Source organism: Prionailurus viverrinus, chromosome E1 (genome assembly GCF_022837055.1).
Source record: "Prionailurus viverrinus isolate Anna chromosome E1, UM_Priviv_1.0, whole genome shotgun sequence".
Lineage (NCBI taxonomy): Eukaryota > Metazoa > Chordata > Mammalia > Carnivora > Felidae > Prionailurus > Prionailurus viverrinus.
The window spans coordinates 41,212,233-41,233,814 of record NC_062574.1 but is presented as its reverse complement, the minus strand read 5'-3'; the positions used below and the strand labels follow the sequence as shown (position 1 = coordinate 41,233,814).

Sequence of the window (21,582 nt, the reverse complement as noted above, 5' to 3'; positions counted from 1 at the left end):
AGAGTATTCCTACAGTCCTACCAAATCCCAATTTCACACCCAACACAAAACGTACACTGCAGTTTAGCAATTCTCCTACTACAGAAGTCACAAAAAAGAAGAACCTTACTTTTTTCCATTAAAACATTTCATCCCAAAGAGAAAAAAGTTTAGCTGTATGCTGACTACAGACACATCTGTATCTTAGACTTAAGCATATGTACCTCATACATAAAAGCTGTTCAATTCTGTTAACTGAAAATATCAATTGTTCTCCAAACATTATATAAGAACGACAACCCTTCCTTAAAATAATACAGGTTTCAGAGTGGAGGTCAGCATTCCCTTTTCAAATCATCCCTTAAAACTGAAAATACAAATTTTACATGTGAGGAAGAAGTTTAATACAGCAGGGATGAGGGGCTAGTTCCCACACAGTATATAATGTTATTCAACTGGGCAGCAACATAGTAAAATTTACCCCATACTCCATGTTACCATTAGGCAGCACCACGTTTTGTTCATAAAGATATACATACAGGAAAGAATTTTCCATTCAAGTAATTCACATCCATTTCTAGACGAATGCCTTATCGGTTCTCCGAGAAAATCACCTCCTCCAGGAAATCCTAACGTTGCAACGTTAAAAGAATGGGATATAAAATTGTACAGAAAGTATAGAAAAGTTTATCTCTGCATCCAATATTGTATTCAAGTATTAGCAGGAAATATACCAAAATGTCAATAAAGATGTCTTAGGATAGCAGTTAAGGGGCTAACTGGATGATTTTCTACAATGGATAAACATGTTTTAAAATTTAAACTTTAGGAGCACCTGGGTGGCTCAGTCGGTTAAGCGTCTAACTTCGGCTCAGGTCATGATCTCACAGTTCGTGAGTTCCAGCCCCGCGTCAGGCTCTGTGCTGACAGCTCAGAGCCTGGAGCCTGCTTCAGATTCTGCGTCTCCCTCTCTCTCCGCCCCTCACCTGCTCACACTCTGTCTCTCTCTTTCAAAAATAAATAAACATTAAAAAAAAATTATAAAACAATAAAACAAAATTTAAACTTAAAAAAGCTACTTTGGATTCTGGAGCCTGTAAGTAACTCCTTCAAAAAACAAAAAACAACTTTCTTACTTTTCAGTTTCCACCTAATGATAACACTATAAAGCATCAGAGTTTTCAGCTCTGGGGTGCCTGGGTGGCTCAGTCGGTCAAGTGTCTGACTCTTGGGTTTCGTTTCAAGTCATGATCTCACGTTTCATGGGTTTGAGCCCCTCATCAGGCTCTGTGCTATCAGCATATGGCCTGCTTGGGATTCTTTCTCTCCCTCTCTCTCTGCCCCTCCCCTGATTGCTCTCTCCTTCAAAATAAATAAACTAAAAAAAAAAACAAACAAACAAAAAACAAGAGCTTTCAGCTCTGAAAAATTCCTCAAAGTTAAAATACTCTTTTAAAAAGGGTCACAGCCAATCCCAACAGCATGAAGAAACGTTGAGCTCTGCCAGAACTTCTTCGGTAGTACTTTTGGTTTTTTGATTCTCAAAAAGCAATGACCTCAGTTGTTGAAAAAAAGGTAAAAAAGAATACAGTTTTCCAATCCAGAACCCACTTCCCAAATACAGTTTCAATCCCCCAGCTATCTCAATAGAGGGGCCTGAAGAATCCTCGTGAACGTACACTAGATGGAAAGTTCTGCTCTGTGATCATGTGCTACAATGCATCCTGAAATCCCCACAACTCAAACCTTGTGCAACAATCAATCGCAGCATTAATTATCATTAACAATCGACATTCATAAACTAATTCTATGCTTAGAATCACACAGCAGAGGAGAGGAAAAGCCCAGATCACTTTATTCCCAGTTTAGTGTTCAGGCCATCATCCTAAACTCTCTTGCCCACAGAGAAGCAACCCCCGCCCACAAGAGCATTAACTACCATCCATCCCTTCACCCTCTGCCAATTCATCAGGTCAGACAGCAAAGCAGTACGACCTGCGAGTGTTTCCGAATACTGACAAATGTGGGAAATAGTTCAGAATGTATACTGGCAGAGCAGTTCGCTTCCAAATCTCGGCTCAGTTAATCGTGTTATTAAGGGATGCAGGAAAGAGCGCAGTGGGTACAGCACGGGCCACGGGGTCCTACGGCCCGAGTTTGAATCGTGGCTCTAATCAAAACGAGCTGTGACTTTACCTTCTATGGACCTACGTACTCTATGATTTATGTACAAAATGAAGTGAACTGGACCCAAGTACCCTCTTAGGTCTTTTCTAGGTTAGCAAACACTTAGTGACTCTGCATATTCTTGGCAGAAAAAAGATCAGCAAAGGCAGGACACTATAGCATTTATCACATCACGGGCAACCACTGGTGGGGGACTTAACCAGCTCCCACTAGATTCAAAGCCTCCATTAAGGCAAGCAGACATGGTGACCTTGAGTCCCCGGGGCCTGCGTAGCCCAGAACATGGTGTGCACAGGTATTCAATACATGTCTGCTGAAGGAACAAAGGAATGAATGTTATTCAATGGCCAAGTTATTGCCCTCACTAAACAGGATACGGTCGTAAGTAAAACTATCAAGTAGAGTGAAAAACTCTTCTGTGTTTCTCTGGCCTAACGTTAACATTATTAAGTGGAATTAACTCTGCTTCTGAGACAGTGACATTCAAAGAAACCGGTTGATATAAACACAATGTCCTCTTGAACTCTGAAAAGGCTTGAAAGAAACCCAGCCTGCTAAGCCAGATGGTTGAAAGCACAGCAAAAGGGAAAGGAGAACAGTCGGCTAATTTCAAGGGAACCTTCTCTACTTCCTCACCTCCCTTCCTTCGTCGAGCCCCTCCAGCCTGGCTTCCCCCTCCCCGGGTCACCTGCCACAGCAATAACCCTCCTGTTGCCAAAATCAACGAACACGCTGGTCTTCACCTTGCTAGGCCTCAGTGGCAGGTGGCACTTCTGTCCACTTTCTTCGCTGACACACTTTTCTGGCTCCCGTGGCATGACACGTTCCTGAATTTCCACCTGGTTTCCGGCCATTTCTGCCAGCATCCCCCTCTCTGCATATTCTCAGACGGTCTGCAGGTTCCTAAAGATGCTGTCCTGAGCCCAATTCTCTTTTACTCCCTGCCTTCCCTTGGGTACACATTCTAGAGACTTTAAATGTCACCTGAATACAAGGAACTCCTAAATTTCTACCTACGGCCCAAAGCTCTGTTCTGGATTCCAGACTCATGTATCAAACTGTTACTTTGATTCCACCCATGTCTCACCGAGATCTCAACCCAGTATGCCCAAACTAAAGTCTTAATCTTCTGTCAAGTCTCTTTCTCACACAATCTTTTCATTTCAGCAAGAAGCACCACCATTCACCTGGTTAAAATCAGAAACCCGAGTCACCCTTAACATACGCGCCTCCCTTCCCCCCGCCATCTCATATCCAATTTATCAGATCCCCGTGATTTGCCCTACAAAGTGTACCCCAAGTCCACGGTCTTCTCTCCATTTTTACGGCCACCGCTTGCGACCAGCAGCTCGTTCTGCACTCGTCTCCTAACTCGGGCACCGCTCTGCATCCAGGGGATCTCGATAAATATTTACGGACTGACGACTGCTCTTCCCGTTTGCCTCCAATTTCCACACTCCGGCAACCTTTTCCCCACACACGTCCTGCACACACGGTCTTCCTCTGCCTGCCGAACCTTCCTTCTTCTCGCCTGGCTGACCCTTTCGCGTCCGTGGGGTCCTAACCTACAGGTCCCCCCTCAGACCGTCCTCTTGTTCCCTCACTGCTTCCTTTTCTTGTCCTTCAGAGTATCCACCGCATGTGATTACTGATTTGTCTGCCTATCAGTGTAGACTCCTGCACCTAAGCAAGGCCAGTGGGAACAGAGATCGCTTTCATTTGGTTCACTAGCAACCGTCCGGCCTGCAAAAAAAGGCCTGGTCGTTAACAGGTGTTCAATTAAATGCTACTGAATGGCTGCTGAGAGCTGCCAGTTAACATTATCAGACTTGTTAAAGAACGGATCTCCTGAAAAATCTGCTGCTCAAGGCCTTCTCATCCACATTATATTCTTGGTTTGCTCTCCACGTTCCCTATTTGAGAAGAGAATTCAGATTATGGACACTCAAAATGGACACGCAAAGCAGTGCTCTAAACCTTAATACTTGATGGGGCGCCTGGGTGGCGCAGTCGGTTAAGCGTCCGACTTCAGCCGGGTCACGATCTCGCGGTCCGTGAGTTCGAGCCCCACGTCGGGCTCTGGGCTGATGGCTCAGAGCCTGGAGCCTGTTTCTGATTCTGTGTCTCCCTCTCTCTCTGCCCCTCCCCTGTTCATGCTCTGTCTCTCTCTGTCCCAAAAATAAATAAACGTTGAAAAAAAAAAAAACAAAAACCTTAATACTGGCATATAGTACAAAATACAATTACACATAAAAACAGAAGATGAGCATACACACTCCCTTGAAAAGACTGTGTTTCTACAGAATGAAAGTTAAACAAACAAAACAAAGAGCCTTCTTTTTCAAAACAAAGCCATCTTACATTACGGCCCAATGTACAAACCGCTGTTTCGCAGATGAAAACCTTGGTTTCTTACTAAATTGTAACACTAACCTTAGAGAGGTTTACATTTGCTCCTAATTCAAAAAGTCAAGGGAAAAATGAAGCAAGTGCATGTAATTCTCCTCGCCCTAGTCTAGAACTGAAATGCGTAACATCTATATGGTATGAAGTCCCTATAACGTTTGAAACTGTAGCTAAGGAACAAGGACACTTTACTGCACATGTAGTAATTAGCAACAGTTAAAAATAGCAAATCATGGGGTGCTTGGGTGCATTAAGCTCAGTCCATTAAGTGTCCCACACTTGATTCTGGCTCAGTCATAACCTCACAGTTGTGGGATTGAGCCCCACATCGGGCTCTGTACTGACAGCATGGAGCCTGCTTGGGAATCTCTCTCTCCCTCTGCCCCGTCTCCCTCCCCCAATCTAAGTAAATGAATAAACTTAAAAAAAATTAGCAAATCATTAGTACTGCAATATCTTAACTGGCTAAATCACATTACTCTTCTTTAAATATTTCAACTAGGATAAACAATGTTTGCAGTTTTGTGAATATATAGCATTCACTTACTGAGGTTTTTAAAAAAATCAATAAATAGGAATTTTTTTTTTTTTAATTTTTATTTATTTTTGAGAGAGAGAGGCAGAGCATGAGACAGGAAGGGGCAGAGAGGGAGAAACAGAACCTGAAGCAGGCTCTGGGCTCCGAGCTGTCAGCACAGAGCCCGATGTGGGGCTCGAACTCATGAACTGTGAGATCACGACCCGAGCCGAAGTTAGATGCCCGACTGAGCCACCCAGGCGCCCCAAAAAACAGGAATTTAGAGATCATCTTATATCTGAATGACAATTTAAAGCATAATCTTCTCATTTGTTAGGCCTCTCGTGGCACACAGCTGACCGGGCCGTAACTCGTGAGTGACTCTTCAGAGACTCTGAAAACCTAGTGCGGTTTGCTCACTGCTAGTAGCTTCCAGGAGTTTTCCTTTTACTTTACATCAATAAACGGATACAACCACACTTCCTATCAGGAGGCCCATACAACTCTATACAAGTCCGACTAGTCAGTCTGTCTTATTTAACAGAAAAATGACTTTTAAATAGATTATCCAGTGAATAAGAAAAGAGTAACCAGGATATTGAAAAGGAAAGTGAAAGTCTCTTACGTCCGCACACCAATTATTCATTAGTCCAGCTCTTGTAACCCCAGAGGAGAAAAGTTCTCTTCGCAGGCTAACGGGTTCCTATTCTCTGGCTCAAGGAACCCAAAGACACTGTTATATCTTAGCTAAAGGGTTTTGTTTGTTGACTAACATTGTTTTTAAATGACAAAATCAATAACATGGTTTCTTTCCTTAGGGGAGCAAATCTGAAATTTGTTTATTTTGCTCCCCAAGAAAACAGAGTTCTGTTAGACTAGTGTTTTTAGTTGGTTTTTATACGAAACGATCAGAAGTTATAAAATCTCACAAAAAGGGACATGAAATCTTTAAAAAATCGTTGTATTTTGTAAGGAACTTTTTTTTTTTTTTTTAATCCTTGGAAAAGAAGCCCAAATACCCTCTTCAACAGGCATCCTCGCAGAGCCTCTACCCACTACAGGCCCAGGAAACAAGGCGGGGGGGGGGGGGGGGGGGGGGTGGCGTGCAGGTGTGTGGGCAGAGGGTCCACAGAGACACAGAAAAGGAGGGAAGGAAAAAGAAACACGCACATTCAGTGGGAGTGGCTGGGGGCACCTGCCCCTATGCCAGAGGTCACCTCCACGCCGCCAGCAGGAAGCTAGGATTTGATGCGTTCCGCCTACACATCGGCTTGAAAACCAAGCAAAGTGACAGGAGAAGGCAACAAGACCCAACAGCGCGACGCCAGCTCGGTTCCCTTCAGCAGAGACGACATCCGGTCTAGTGAGAACAGAAGTCACAGCCCGCGTATTTTAGAACTCAGGGTTTTTATACTGGTAACCAACAGAGTGAATCAAATCAATGCTTACAGGCATTTGTTTTTTTAAAAAGCTACTTACGTAAAAAGCTACTTTATGTGCATGTGGCGTATGAGGAACACCAGGAGCTAATGTCAATAATATGGCTGATATGAGCCGGGCACTGCACCAGAGGCTTCACTTTACATGGATCGTCTCATGTAATTTCTGTAACAACTGGTAACTGCAGGCCCTCAGATAGTCCCCATCTTACAATTTCAGAAACCGAAAAGGCTGGGGGACGTGTTCAAACTCACACCATCTAGTTCCATGTTACCCAACAGCAGAGCAGGTAACCGCAGCGAATTTTAAGGTCATCACATTAAAACCATTTGTAAAAATGTCTTGTAACATGTGAAATAAATAAATCAGTAAGTTGGAATATGGTTATTTTCGAATTTGCTTGGAAGATACACGGAGCAATACCAACCACACAGATCTTATGACTTAGACCTAAAGCCAAAAAAAGTCAAGGAAGAGTAATTCCACTCAAGTTTTCTGCATCTGTTTTATGATAGTTGGGGATGAAAAAGTTCATCGACAGCACGGATTTTAAAAATCTCTTTTATTCATTTTTCAAAAAGAAGAAAACGATTAAGTTGGAAAGATTAACATAAACAACTACCGCTGTAACAGATTGGTAACTTTAGCCAAGGCCACCGAAGTCCTGTTCTCAAAACAATATTACTGTTTCGTTGATACCTATCAACCCATTCTAATAAAGCTCTGCTAATGTGGATGTTAACAAATTCTCTTGAAAAAAGGCATCTTGCAAAAAAACACTTTTTTTCACAATGACAAAAGTAAACTCTATCATACAGCCCACACACACACACACACACACACACACAGTACTTTCAAGCAAGGAAATGAAATTAATTGTCAATTTCCAGATATATTCAATTAAAAAAATAGGCAGTTTCTAACTGGAACAAAAACCAACACAAACCATGATCTGGAATGCTCATAAGCAGTACAAAAACTGTGACAGCTACCTAAGAAACACTGCAAAGCTGGGGCGCCTGGGTGGCTCAGCCGGTTAAGCCGCCGACTTCGGCTCAGGTCACGATCTCACGGTCCGTGAGTTCGAGCCCTGCGTCAGGCTCTGTGCTGACAGCTCGGAGCCTGTTTCAGATTCTGTGTCTCCCTCTCTCTGACCCTCCCCGTTCATGCTCTCTCTCTGTCTCAAAAACAAATAAACGTTAAAAAAAAAAAAAAAAAAAAAGAAACACTGCAAAGGAGCTCATGAAATAACAGCACAGGTGTCCCGACAGCCCCTTCTCCACACCAAGTGCAAATCTGGGCAACCATGTGCTGGACACGGGCCCATTCCCAAATGACAATTTCTTAGAAAAATACATAGCTTCCTTTCACGCTGGTTGCCACTAGGCTCTGTTTCAGGGTACACGTTAAAAGCCACGTTCACTGACGGAACATCAGCTGAGGCTCACTAGTACACGTAGTTTTCAAGGATGTGAAGATCCAAACAGCCTTTATCATGATGAGCGGCGGTGAGGATGAACTGTACCGCTAAGTTAGTAACTCTACCATTAAATGTCATCTAAGATTATTACATTATAACTATGACCTAAGTTAATAAAGTAAGAAAGGAATGACACAGGGATATTACGAAAGTTCAGAATGCAGGAACTGTGACTACCAGTGCACCGCTATGTATTCTTTTTTTTAATGTTTATTTATTTTTCAGAGAGAGCACGAGCCAGGGAGGGGCAGAGAGAGAGGGGGGCAGGGGATCTGAAGCAGGCTCCACGCTGACAGCAGCAAGCCCCATGCGGGGCTCAAACCCACAAACCACGAGATCACGACCTAGTCGAAATCGGATGCTCAACCAACTGAGCCACCCAGGCACCCAATGTATTAATAAAACCTTACACATACTCAAAAGAGAACTTTCTAGGGGAGTGTTAATTATCTGTGTGTATGCGTGTTGGCCGGAGAGGCTGGGAATGGAAGGAAAGAATGCTCCATGGACATCATGCTTGAGTGCTTCACAATGGTTCAGTGCCCAGTGCTGTGGACCAGCAGTCAGCAGATCAGGGCTCCAGGGTCTATTGTACCATCTTTTACCAGCTCTGTGAACCAAAGTATCAAGAAACCTCTCGGCATCTAAGTTTTCTAATCTGTGAAATGGAGACAACAGCATGCATTCTATTCCTCTCGGTTTTTTAAAGGATTATATGACAATGTAGCTGAAAGGGCTTTAAAAGGTACAAAGCAATTTTTATAAAACATAAGGTATTAAAAAGCGATATAATTATCAGCCCTTGAATTAATTTTCTGGAGAAAGAAACTGGCACCTGTTTGGGGCTAACAGGACTAGGTACCCCAGCTTGGTGGGGCCTCTGCCTATCTGCGAAAGACGAAGAGGGAATATTCCATCCAGGAAGCCTTTGGCAATTACGGTGTTCTTCAACTTGAGCTCACAAACCTTTCTCCCGGGTTAAATGTACTGTAGTACGGAATTCTGAAACTCAAGCCTCGTTTTCACAACAAAACGATTTCCTCGCTTCATCCCGTGGTTGTTTAATGAACATTTTCAGAGCAACATAAATTACTAAACCACTAGCTTTATTTAGCAATAAAAATAATAGAGAAAGTATCCCTTCAGCACCCAGAGCCTAAACATCCCATAGCTAGTTAAGCTACAGATATAAACATGAACACACTGACATAATATATCACGAGATACGGATCCCTGTAAACGCACATGCACACGCACTATCTCACAAAATTGTATTAACATTATAAGCACATGCCAAAGCACCCTCTTTTTTATTTTTTACTTATTTTTAAATGTTTATTTACTCTTTTTCAGAGAGAGCACATGCACACGCGAGTGGGGGAGGGGCAGAGAGCCAGACAGGGAGAGAGAGAATCACAAAGAGGCTCTGTGCAAGAGCCCGAGGCGGGGCTCGATCCCACAACTGCGAGCTCCCAACCGGAGCCAATATCAAGAGACGGACACTTGCCCGACTGAGCCACCCAGGTGCCCCTTCTTTTTGTTTTTAACGTACAGTCCTGTAACTCTGGGTTTCTAAGATGTGGATCAGATTTCATCTGATCAAATTCACCAAAAAGGAAATTCTATCTATAGAAATCTAAATTTTTAAAATCTCTACAGTTTTTAATGTTACATATAATCCCTTTGTTATGTATGCGGAGATATTTTACCGTGATCCTAGAATCAGTAGACAATAGGTTTTTTGCAACTTGGAAGTCAAAGTCCTGATCTGATTTTATTCATAAAGGAAACAGACCAATTGCTTCTCTAACAGACACACGGTATTTTCAACAGACGATGGTAATCGATTCACCTTTTAAAGCCAACCCAAATTACTGCGAAAGAATAAACCAGTGCCTCTCACTCTACAGCGTTGCAAATCCATTTTGCCATACAAATAAAGAAATAAGTATTGTAGCCCAAACTGAAGTTCCTCCTTTACTTAGCACTCAGCTGCTCGGCACAGATCAATGCCTGAGGCTAAACAGTTACTCCGTTACACAGACTGACACAAGTTCTGTCTTCGCGGATAAACCACCTCATCAGCTCGGAGAAGCGTCACCGTCATCGAGCACAACCTGTACTACTTGGGTAAGAAAGACTAAGTCTAACTGAAGGTACCGTGATTAAAAAAGAAAAGAAAACCAAACCAAACCAACAACAACAAAAAAAACCCCAGCTTTGGTTTCAGGGATTGCAAAGAAAGACTGGTCATTACAGGAAGTTGTATTAATGCTGACAAGTTAAAGTGTTTATAGAAAGTAGGAAGCTCTAGAATGTCCCTCCCACTCACACTTTCCTGCCCTATATGACCAGTTCCATTAACGGTGTTTCTATTTCTGAATAAGTCACTGTGTATTAAATATTCAAAACAATTAACTGGCAACGATTCCTGGCCATTTTGTCAGGTTTGCTCCGTATCTCCAGTTCTATCGGCTCCCGGCCAAGCCCTGTCTCCCATCTCTAGTCCTCGAAGTTACCAAATTCCCCGACTACAGTCACACAGGGTGTTCCAGAGGGCATCTCATCTGTACAGTGGCAGGCCCCAGTGAACATACTGCAAGGCACAGCGTCACGAATATTCGATCCAGTACTAAAGGAGACCACTTCTTAACGATGTGTTATCCCGTGAGCTCGTTTCTAAGAATTAGGAAGGTACCTTAAGCCAGCACAGCAATGTAAATCTTAGATTTTTCTTCTTCCACAGTAAACTATTTGGCTTACCCATAATGAAACTAACCAGAAAAGGAAATGTTTGCCTTTGGGAGCTTGGGAAAGAAAACATTCATGTTTGCATCCGAAGTTATTCCTAACAAATGAATGGCTGGCTAAAACCCCAGGCTGTGATACCACTACCCCATCCCTTGCTCCAAAGACTGGTTATAAAGCAGTTGTTCATCTGAAGGAAAAAAAAAAAAAAAAAAAAAGAGCCATAAAGAGGTTTAAAAACCGTTCCCATTTGTTTTCTGCATTTCAATTTGCATCAATAAATTTAATCACCAATCATTAGTTGAAGCAAGCAAACAAAAAAGGCTACTTTTATTCATCTGCTAACTCTACCCTTTTCCCGATGGTTTACTTTTTCCATCCAAGATTCAAGAATATACATTGTTAAACGTAAAAAGAAAAATTATGGTTTTGTAATACAAGGACTTCCCATCTCCTAGAAAAATTAACAAACTACGTACAGAAATGATTCCTATTTCCCAGAAGAAACTTCATGTGAGATGTTTCTTTTTTTCTACAAGAACCTTATACTTCAGAATGTCTAGAAAATGAGTTAATGAGAGTCAGGCTTATGCTAGTGAGTGAGAAAAACACAAGACGTGCCAAGAGAGCCTCTATTTCAGTGGGAGGACCAAATACAATGGCAACGAGTAGAGTACAGGCGACCCAGGGGGGCCAGAAGCAAGCACACGGAGGAGAGAAGACAGGGCAGGGAGCCGCGTTCCAGTAGGGAGGGCTGGACAAAGTCCTGACCCTGAGGCACTGTCCCTCAGGGTGGCCAAGGAGCAAATGCATCCAAATCACGGAGGACTGCTACAAATAAATAAATACAAATAAATACACATCACTGGGTCCCATTCCAGATTCCTGAATCAGATCCTCCTGTGATGGGAGTCTAGGGCTCTTTTTGTTTTGTTTTGTATTAAACAAGCACTGATGCAAGGGGTCCAGGGACCACATTTAGTCGCATTAAAATGTGATCACCATTCTTCTAGGTCAAGGGTAAGACCTAATGAATAGATACAATAATGAAAAACCCCGACAGACCTTGTACAACAGACAGCCAAAGCAGCAGAAAATCGGGGTATGTGGAAATCGAGAGGTTACAGGATGTGCGAAGTAGTCTAATGAATATATGGTTGGAATCACAGGTAGGCTAGCTAGTCTTGACTCAAATAAAGAGGCTGAACTCTGTTCTGGACGTAACGGAGAATGAGCATAGGTTTCTGAACCAACCCATGCTATGTTTGAACAAGATTACTTGGGAGTCCAAGCAAGAGGTACCAAGAAATCAGTGTAAAGGAGGAAAGGAGGAAATGGACGCCAGAGAGTTTTCAGGGGGTGGAAAAGACAGGACTCAGGGGTTTCTGTGTGTAGAGAAAAGGAATTGAAGAGAACTGTCAGGAAAATCTTCAGTGAGCCAGCTGCCCTCTCAGTGTCCAACGCTACCCCAAGCACCACACAGCCTCCAAAGTCCAAGAGTCATGAACTCAGGGGAATAACGGGGCACCTTCTATACGCGCCAGGCACCATCAACAACGCCAAGTACGCCCAGGAAAAAACTTCCGGTCCTCCGGGAGTTTAAAATTACATCTCTCCCGGGGCACCGGGGTGGCTCAGTCGGTTTAAGCGTCCAACTTCGGCTCAGGTCACGATCTCGTGGTTTGTGAGTTCGAGCCCCACGTCGGGCTCCGTGCTGACGGCTCAGAGCCTGGAGCCTGCTTCTGATTCTGGGTCTCCTTCTCTCTCTGCCCCTCCCCCACTTGCACTCTGTCTCTCTCTCTCTCTCTCTCTCAAAAATAAGGAAACATTAAAAAAAATTTACATCTCTCCCTGGTCCTCTTTTCTTCTGTCCCTACTTTTTAGGAGGAAAAGAAGTATCTCTGGAACTTGTCTCTCCTCGTGCTGGACGCCTTCTTTGCTACAAAGCATCAGCTGGGTCAAGTCACGACCATGTGGGGTCCTGAGCAGTTTTAGGGATTTATTCCGAATGATGGGCACTTAGGAATGCTTTCTCAACTAGGACGACATGGCAGTCTTGACACCAAACTGTCAAGATGTAAATGTCCAGATTCAAGCGTCAGTGGAGCCCAACTTCAATTAAACGGACTTACGGAACTTTCCTACAGAAAACTTAGAGTACAGCTGTTTGTTTATTCATCCAATATGAACCATATGCTTTTAAGATGGATGTTTCTTCCCTGACCAGGAAGGATGAATAACATCCTGAGAAACCTTGGAGAGAAAGTGTGACTTGTCAACAAAATGAATTAAGAAGAAAGGAGAGCAAGCAGCACTTAAACCGGGAGAGATGGGGACAAGGGACGGGAAAAGAGCGTATGGAGGAACCATCAGCTATCAGAGAACAAATACCAACCAGAGGGCAAAATTCCGCCACAAGTCTGAGAACTGGATGGAGGTCACTTGTCAAGTGAAATGCCCGATTTTCAAAATGTAATGTCGCCAACTCCTCCATTTTAACAAGAGTGTGAGACAGGCTTTGCCTCCCGCTAACGGACAATCACCGGACAAGACACACACACTCTTGACGAGAACTACGTGAGACGTACGTGATCAAGTGCTCAGGCTGTACGGAGCCCATGAGAACCATAATTCAAAGAAAAGAAAGATTCAGTATCAGTTGTATAAAAAACTAGCACGAACACATCTCTAGAACTTTTAATAACCAAGCCTGGCTTCTGAGTATGAACTGAAATGGCAAAGACTCCTAGCTGTACATCTTCTTGTAGCCACACCCATAACTGTGGATCACTTTAAGGCTGATGACATCATCGAACCACTTTCTAAGCAGTTTTACTTTTAACTGTCACTTTTTTTTTTTTTATTATATTACGGTAAAACACTTCAAATCTGTACTGCCTCCAAACTGCATACAGTCTAGATTGTTATTCCTGGGATCTCTCCGGTCTTTGGCAAATAAAACTCAGAATACAATCAAAGCATTCACAGTTAAACTGCAGAACACTTGATTTCAATTATTATTTGTGTACCTTTAACCCCAATCAGATCCTTTCTTTTCCACCCTACCTTCAGTGCTGGGTAACAATTACAAAGTTCTATGATATTCTAAGATTATTTTGCTTTTTAAAAAGAAACATTTTGGGGGCGCCTGGGTGGCTCAGCCGGTTAAGCATCCGATTCTTTTTTTTTTTTTTTTTTTTAATTTTTTTTTTTCAACGTTTTTTATTTATTTTTGGGACAGAGGGAGACAGAGCATGAACGGGGGAGGGGCAGAGAGAGAGGGAGACACAGAATCGGAAACAGGCTCCAGGCTCTGAGCCATTAGCCCAGAGCCCGACGCGGGGCTCGAACTCACGGACCGTGAGATCGTGACCTGGCCGAAGTCAGACACTTAACCGACTGCGCCACCCAGGCGCCCCAAGCATCCGATTCTTGATTTCGGCTCGGGTCATGATCTCACGGTTCGTGAATTCAAATCCCGCATCGGGCTCTGCGCTGACAGGGCAGAACCTGCTTGGGATTCTCTCTCTCCCGCTCACCCCCACCTCACCCCTCCCCCACTTGTGCTATCTCTCTCAAAATAAACTTAAAAAAAGAAACATTCTGTAAAATGTGCTTAGAAACCTTTAAAAAACACACAGAGAAAGCAGATATATAAAAAGCACAATGACTTAAATGTTATCAAGAACTTTAGTCTCTTTATACGTTTAATTAACCTGTATCATAAAATGAGTACCTTCAAAGTCTAAATGACACATTTGAACAACTCAGTTCAGTTACTGAGCTCTCAGTCCAAGAGTAAAAGATCAATTTTTTAGGAGGATGAATTTCATTGTGGCAATTGAGAGGATATTATTTTCAAAAGGAGACTAAAATGAGGAGAAAATACCCACGAAAATCACTATCATCTTATTTGCGAAAAGAAAAGAAATGACCAATTAAACACCTCTGCGTCACCAACTCTACGGAGTTCAGCTTATTTTTATCTCGCTTAGTCAGAAGCTCATCCATATAGCAACCCAACTTTTCTGAGGCTAAAATTCTAGACGGATACATTTTTGTCGTGGGAGTCAGGGAAAACAGGTGTATTACAATCAGCTCCCGATAAACGAAACTAAAATAAATCGACAACAACGTAAAAGAACAAATCTCTTACCAGCTGAAATTCTCGACGCCGGTCATAGGCGTTCTGTATGCCGCTGTCTGCCCACAATGCTCGTATAACCGGGAGATACTGTAAAAACACTCGACTTTCCACCATTCCCTGGGCCGCCATGGAGGACCGTGTGTCAAATGCCATCATCTTGTCCCCGTTGACTTGGTTTGAGTCGTCTCCCCACGGGATATGAAGCTTCTCACGCGCGTCCACCAGCACCCGCATACCTTTGTTTAAAAAGAAAGGAAAAGATGAGCTAGGAGCCACTGGATACTCTCACCGGTTCTATCCCGGTGTTACTTTCTGAAACTTCGTAACCACTGCAGGCCTACCTCCTCCAAAAACCGAGACCAACATCAAAACACCCGCAACTCTGCAGAGCTTAAAAAGCCGGTTGTTCACAGTCATAAAATTAGAGCCCGGAAAAGTAAACACTATTCACACAATTGCTCCTTCTGAAGGATTTTAACATGTTCTAATTTATAAGATCGCTTTGTACACAGTTTTAATAGAGGGGAGTCACAAGAGAACCAGAGCTGGTGAAGGAAAAAGAAATTATGCTGCAGGCTCTGGAAGCAACCGCGGCTAAGATTTTCTGAGCCCCTCAACAAGACATTTATGAAATGTCGAGAATCAAACATCATCACTCAGAGTTCCGTTCGTTCCCCAGGCATCCTGCTTTCACCCGACACCCAGTCTTCTAAGAGCACACTCAAAACTCAAAGACTCCCAAACCAAGCCTCAAATCAGGGTAAGTCACGGGAAAGCCTTCGATTTCCCAAATGGGGAAGAAGAGCAGCTGTGAAAAGTGTATCAAAACAGAGCGTTCAACTCGCACAGGTTAATTCAAACCGAGTTATCTCTGATCACTGCACTGTGACCTTTGGTCCATCTATCTTAACAGCCACGGCACTACTCGGGTCACTTGTCCGGATAACTGAAAACCCGTTTTTGCCGTCCACCTTCTAATCACGCCAACTCAAAGAAAGGAGATGTCTTGTGACTTACTTCATCTCATTGCCAATGTCAGAGTAGGGTCACATCAGGAGCCGGTGCACAACAAGGACCAGGTGTTTACCTGGCTCGTAATCAGTTACCATGTCTACTCTATTTATTGACATAATTCCAGAAGTTCGGCTGCATCAGGATACAAAGGTACCTTCAATTAAGGACTGGCAAGGCGGAGTCTGCAGCCTTGAAAGAGCCCTCAATTAGCTTTGTGCTAAACATTAAGATGGGACAAACACAACTGTTTTACACAGCTTAGCTGCGGGGGTACCAGGGCTCAGAGCTGACTCCTCTCCCCTCATTGCCCCCTGGTCCCCACTCCCGGGGAGAAGTTCTCCTCTCCTCAATCCTGGGAGAAAGAAAAAGAAAGAAAAAGAAAAAAGAAAAAAGAGTGACTGGGAAAGAGTTGCTTAAGAACTTCCTGAACCACAACAACAAAAATCCCACTTGAAAAAACACTGCTTGAAAATCTGCTGAAATCTGTAGCAAACTCCGGGGCCACTGCTACCCAGATGGGAGTTTCCTGATGCACCTGAACCACCAGGCCCTGTATCTCAAATCTGCCAAAATGCCTTTCATAAAAAGTAGAAAATATTCGATACTAAGAATAAGGAATAGAATTGTCGCTGAAATAAGAATCACCTTCTCCAATTCTCCGAAAGTGCAGAAATAAAATTCACTTAAGAGCAAAGTTCAGTTTTAAAAATGCTGTCAAACAGAAGCAGAGTCTATGATCCAAGACGACAGTGATTCACTGACTCAACCTGCACAGGCTTTGCATCACTTTTTAGGCCAAAGATTCTTCATACCAACGCACAGTTTTATTTAAATAGTACAGCAAGAGGTGGAACCCCCCCCTCCTGCCCCCACTTATTAAGCAAAAAGGAGAGTGGGCCGTGTTGCATACTGATTACAGGCAAAACATCCTGCCCCGCCGTGACAATGGGGCGAAAAACCACTGATGTTAATTTTTTCAGACTAACTGCATGGGTTTACTCTTTCCTGATGCCAGCACAGTACACAGGACTCCCTGAAGTTTCGTATCTTTGCCCCAAAGGGCCCACCAACTGTCACCCTTCGCCCTTGACAAGTCTCAGGCAAAAGTTTCCTTACTGAGACGGTTCCAGAACTCCCTTGCTTAGGAGGCAGCCAAGGAAGCAGGGAATTGGGAGCAGCCCCGACCCCATGTGACTCGGGTCACCCACCCCGGGCGGCGAGGTTGGGCAGGCAGCGCCGGGGCGGGGGATGGGGGAGTGTAGGTCTGGGGCTGGCCCTCGGGTCTTCTGGCCTCGTCCGGTGGAAGACGGGAGCGGTCACCCCGCACCTCGAGGCACTTCCCTCTCGGAGGCGAGGCCAGCGGCGAGGCGGGGGTGCAGGGGACCTGCACTCGAACGGCAAGGGGGAAAGCGGGGCGCCCCCGGGCATCCTCTCCCCTGGCGGGTCGAGGGCACCCCGGGCAGGCAGGACCGACCGCCGCCCAGGGTGGGCGCGCCCCCTTCCCGCCCGCCGGGCCGGGTCCTCTGCCCGGGAAGGAGCGAACGAGGGCGGTGCCCGGCCCCGCGCCGGCCGCCTCCGCACCCCCCCCCCCCCCCGCGCCGGCCCGGGCCCGCGATCCCCGCGGCGACCCCCGCTCTGCACCTTTAATCACGTTGCTGTAGATGGTGGGGCGGAACTCCTCGCGCGCGCGCTGGTCGAAGTCCTGCCCGTGGATGATCCGCATCTGCTTCAGGAAGGTGGACTTGCCGCTCTCGCCCGCGCCCAGCAGCAGGATCTTCACGAGCCGCTTCACGTAGGTCTTCTCCCGGGACAGGCATTTGTCGATCTCCTTGGACTTGCGCTGCTGCTCGGCCTCGCCGCTCGTGAGCACGCAGCCGGGGAAGCACACGGACAGCACGGACCGCGACGGCAGGAAGTCCGCCATCTTGCCGCCGCCGCCGCCGCCTCGGCGGGCCCCTCCGGCTCCCTCCACCTCCTCCTCGGGCGGCGGGCGGCTCCTGCGACGAGGCTCGAGGGCGGGGAGCGCTGCGGCGGCCCGAGCGCGCCCGGGGAGGGAGGGAACCAGAGAGGTGACTCGCAGGGCGGGCCGGGCAGGGCGGGCCGGAGGAGCCGGGGAGGGAGGGAGGGAGGGAGGGAAAGAGGGCGGGGCCAGGAGGGGCGGTGGCCCCCGGGCGTGCGCGCGCCCGCCGCCTCCAGGGGGGCGCGCACGCACGCACGCACGCACGCACCCACGCCGAGGCCTCTTCCCACCAACCCCGCTCCAACCCGCCGCCTCCCGCCGTGGGCCGGCGAGTCAAGCTCTGGCCCCGGTGCCCGCGGCCGCCGCTCGGCGCGCGCGGGGGTTGGGGTGGGGCTGGGAATGGTCACGTGGTCTCCGGCCAGCCTGGGCGCGCGCTTGGAACCCGACTTTCTGTTTCCCTTTAATTAGCTGCGCCCAATGACTGGCAGGAGGGCCGCTTCCCCGAGCCCGAGCCCGGAGGCGGGAGGCCGGAGACCGGGTCCCAGACCCTGCCCTTTGGGGCTCTCCTACGGCTCTCGCTGCTGGGTTACGTTCCCGCCGCCTGCTGTCAAGATTCGCGCGCCTAATTTCGAGGCCCCTGGCTGGGGTGCTATTCAGTCAGCAGGCGCGAGTCTGGAAGGTTTTAGGGCCTTTTCTTGAGGTGGTTTCTTTGACATCCTGCTCTCCCAAGCCTGGAATGATACCCACACATCATCAGCCCCCCTCCCCACGCCCCCAACTCTTTTTGGCATTCTCAGACCCCGCAAAAGAGAAGATACTGGAGTTGATGTTAATCTGAGATGTGCGAGGAGGGGTTGCTAATGCCTCATTCGTGCCGCACCGAAGTCAGTGGATGGTAGCTGCAGGAGGGTGAGGTCATGGTGAAAATCCCCCTAAACCGGACACAGTGAAGCAGACTCTTCCCTACAAGGAAGCAGATAAGCTGTCTGTTTGACCTAGGACTGGAGCAAGCAAATGTTAGGTTTCCTGCCAGATTACAGAGGATATGACCAGCCAAGGGACTTTTTTGTGTCCTAACAGCAGATTCAGGCCCGGACACCTGAAAGGGCTGCCAGGGGACGAGCGACAAGTGACAGCTGGGGTGGCAGAGAGACTGTGCAGACGGGACCCCGGAAGCCAGCTTCTTTATTCTCAGTGTTTAGTTTCAAGTGGAAACAGCCGTTTTGGTCGGTCTCTGTTCTGGGCAGTGCAAAGGTAACGTTCCTTGATTTGGGGCCCTGTGTCTCAGAAGCCACCCTTGTGTTAGGCAGTTGTGGTTAAGAGGTCAGCACTCCGAGAGGCACAGGGCACGTTTAAATTTAGAAAATCAGTGCCAATCAGTTTGCTGTCCGGTTGGCTTCATGGCCGAGAAGCCTCATGAGTCAGTAAATAGGCTTCAGTAAACGTGGCTATAGTAGGACTATGTCCTGTTGTCCTGGCCAAGCCCGCAGGGTGGACAGTCTACAATCTACAAAGCAGGATAGGTTCACCTCCAGAATCTATGGATTGATAGAGTCAGAATCACCGGGCGGTGCCTTCCGGCAAAATGTATGGTAAAAGTCTACCCCGGATGGAAAAATCTCTCTAGTCTCAATAGTGTTCAGGAGGCCCTGTTCTCCAACCATGAAGCGGCTGAGCTCTGCCCACGACAGGGGAGCAGGTGTGGCCCCCACGCACCATGTCTCTGCGGACTCCAGATGCTGATCTGAACTTATTTGCAAAAACAGGAGGGAAGCCTGGAAGTTAGGTGGTGAACATGTTGCTTTTCTTTTTCCAAAAGTGTGTGCAGCATAATGGAGAAGCGAGGGTGTCTAGGAGTCAGGAAGGTATTCCTGCCCAGCCGGTTCGTGTTGTGACATGCAGAGCAGCAGAGAAAGCTATGCAAAGCCCTGCCTGTAACCCTTGGTTGGCTCAGATCGAGTCTAACTGGCTCTGGTCAGTGTTTCTGAGAGACATCATTGGGCCTAGCCTGAGGTTTGCCGATAGCGGTCCAACTGCTTCTATTTAATAGTCAAGCCACCTTGAAATTATAAGTGTAAAAATGAGTTAGAGGTTTGGTGGTTCCTCAGAAAGTTAAACACAGAACTGACGTATGAACTAGCAATTCTACTTATAGGTCAAAAATAATTGAAAACAGGTATTCAAACAAAAAATTGTGCACCTGTGTTCATGACAGAGCACTGTTCAGAAGAGCCCAAAGAAGAAAACCCGCCCTATATCCATCAATAGATGAGTGGATAGGAGGGCCTGGGTGGCTCAGTCGATTGAGTGTCCGACTTCAGCTCAGGTTATGATCGCTCGGCTCATGGGTTCGAGCCCCGCATCGGGCTCTGTGCGGACAGCTCAGAGCCTGGAGCCTGCTTTGGATTCTGTGTCTCTTGCTCTCTCTGCCCCTTCCCCACTCATGCTCTCTCTCTCTCTCTCAAAAATAAATAAACATTTAAAAAATTTTAAAAAAACAGATGAGTGGATAAACAAAAATGTGGTATATCCATAAAATGGAATTATTCACCCATAAAAGGGAATGAAATACTGACTAATACATGCTACTACAATATAGATAAACCCTGAAAACATTATGCTAAGTGGAAGAAGCCAGTCACAAAAGGCTGCATATTGTGAGGTTCCATTTATATGAAAAGTCCAGAATAGACAAAGCCATAGAAACAGCAGGTTAATAGTTGCCAGGGGCTAGGAGGAGGGAAGAATGGGGAGTGGCTGTTTACGGGTTCAGGGTTTCCTTTGGGGTGATGAAAATGTTTAGGAACTAGGGGCGCCTGGGTGTCTCAGTCGGTTAAGCATCCGACTCATCTCAGGTCATGATCTCACGGTTCATGGGTTTGAGTCCTGCATCCGGCTCTGTGCTGACAGCTCAGAGTCTGGAGCCTGCTTCGGATCCTGTGTCTCCCACTGTCTCTCTATCCCTCCCCCATTCGTTCTCTCTCTCTCAAAAATAAACATTAAAAAAAAAAAAAGAAGAAGAAAATGTTTAGGAACTACATATTGGTGACAGTTGCGTGAATGTACTAAATGCCCTGAATTGTATACTTTAGTCAAATGATGCATTTGATGTTATGTGAATTTTATCACAATTAAAAAAAAAAATGAAGTGGGGAAAATAATATTTTCCGTAAAAGAAAAGGCACCATTTAACACTGAGGTACCCACAGTGTCCCACGTTCAATGAATGAACGTGTGATTGTGTTCGTTTTAAAATAACAACGTAAGGGGGCGCCTGGGTGGCTCAGTCGGTTGAGCGTCCGACTTCGGCTCAGGTCACAATCTCGCGGTCCGTGAGTTCGAGCCCTGCGTCAGGCTCTGGGCTGATGGCTCAGAGCCTGGAGCCTGCTGTCCGATTCTGTGTCTCCCTCTCTCTCTGCCCCTCCCCCGTTCATGCTCTGTCTCTCTCTGTCTCCAAAATAAATAAACGTTAAAAAAAAAAAAAAAGAAAAAATAATAAAATAAAATAACAACTTAAGGTAAATGTTTGCACCAGAAGCAAATCCATTCTAGCAGTTGCTTCGGGTTACATTGTAACGGTATTAATGCTATTTTAGTTTCCAAATAGATTGTTCCGTAACTAAAAAAAGAAAATCCAAACTGGCTAAGGGAGTACAGAGTCCTTGGTTAGAACTGAATCTGCTGGGTGCTAGATTTCCAGAGGC

At 45.9% G+C, this 21,582-nt stretch overlaps 1 protein-coding gene across 2 annotated transcripts in view; it reads right to left on the bottom strand.

The window, feature by feature from the left end:
• The window catches only part of GNA13 (G protein subunit alpha 13), a 43,847-nt gene extending 25,851 nt beyond the window's left edge, over positions 1-17,996 (bottom strand). Inside the window, exons 1-2 of one of the 2 annotated variants that reach the window (XM_047832330.1) lie at positions 17,560-17,996; positions 14,914-15,140 (exon numbers count right to left, since the gene is read on the bottom strand). In XM_047832330.1, the coding sequence (XP_047688286.1) occupies positions 14,914-15,140; positions 17,560-17,842 (510 nt within the window). In that variant the 5' untranslated portion in view covers positions 17,843-17,996. Of the gene's footprint in view, positions 1-14,913; positions 15,141-17,126; positions 17,242-17,559 lie in introns of those variants that run through there. The other variant, XM_047832331.1, reaches the window with a different exon arrangement.
• Positions 17,997-21,582: the final 3,586 nt, after the last annotated feature.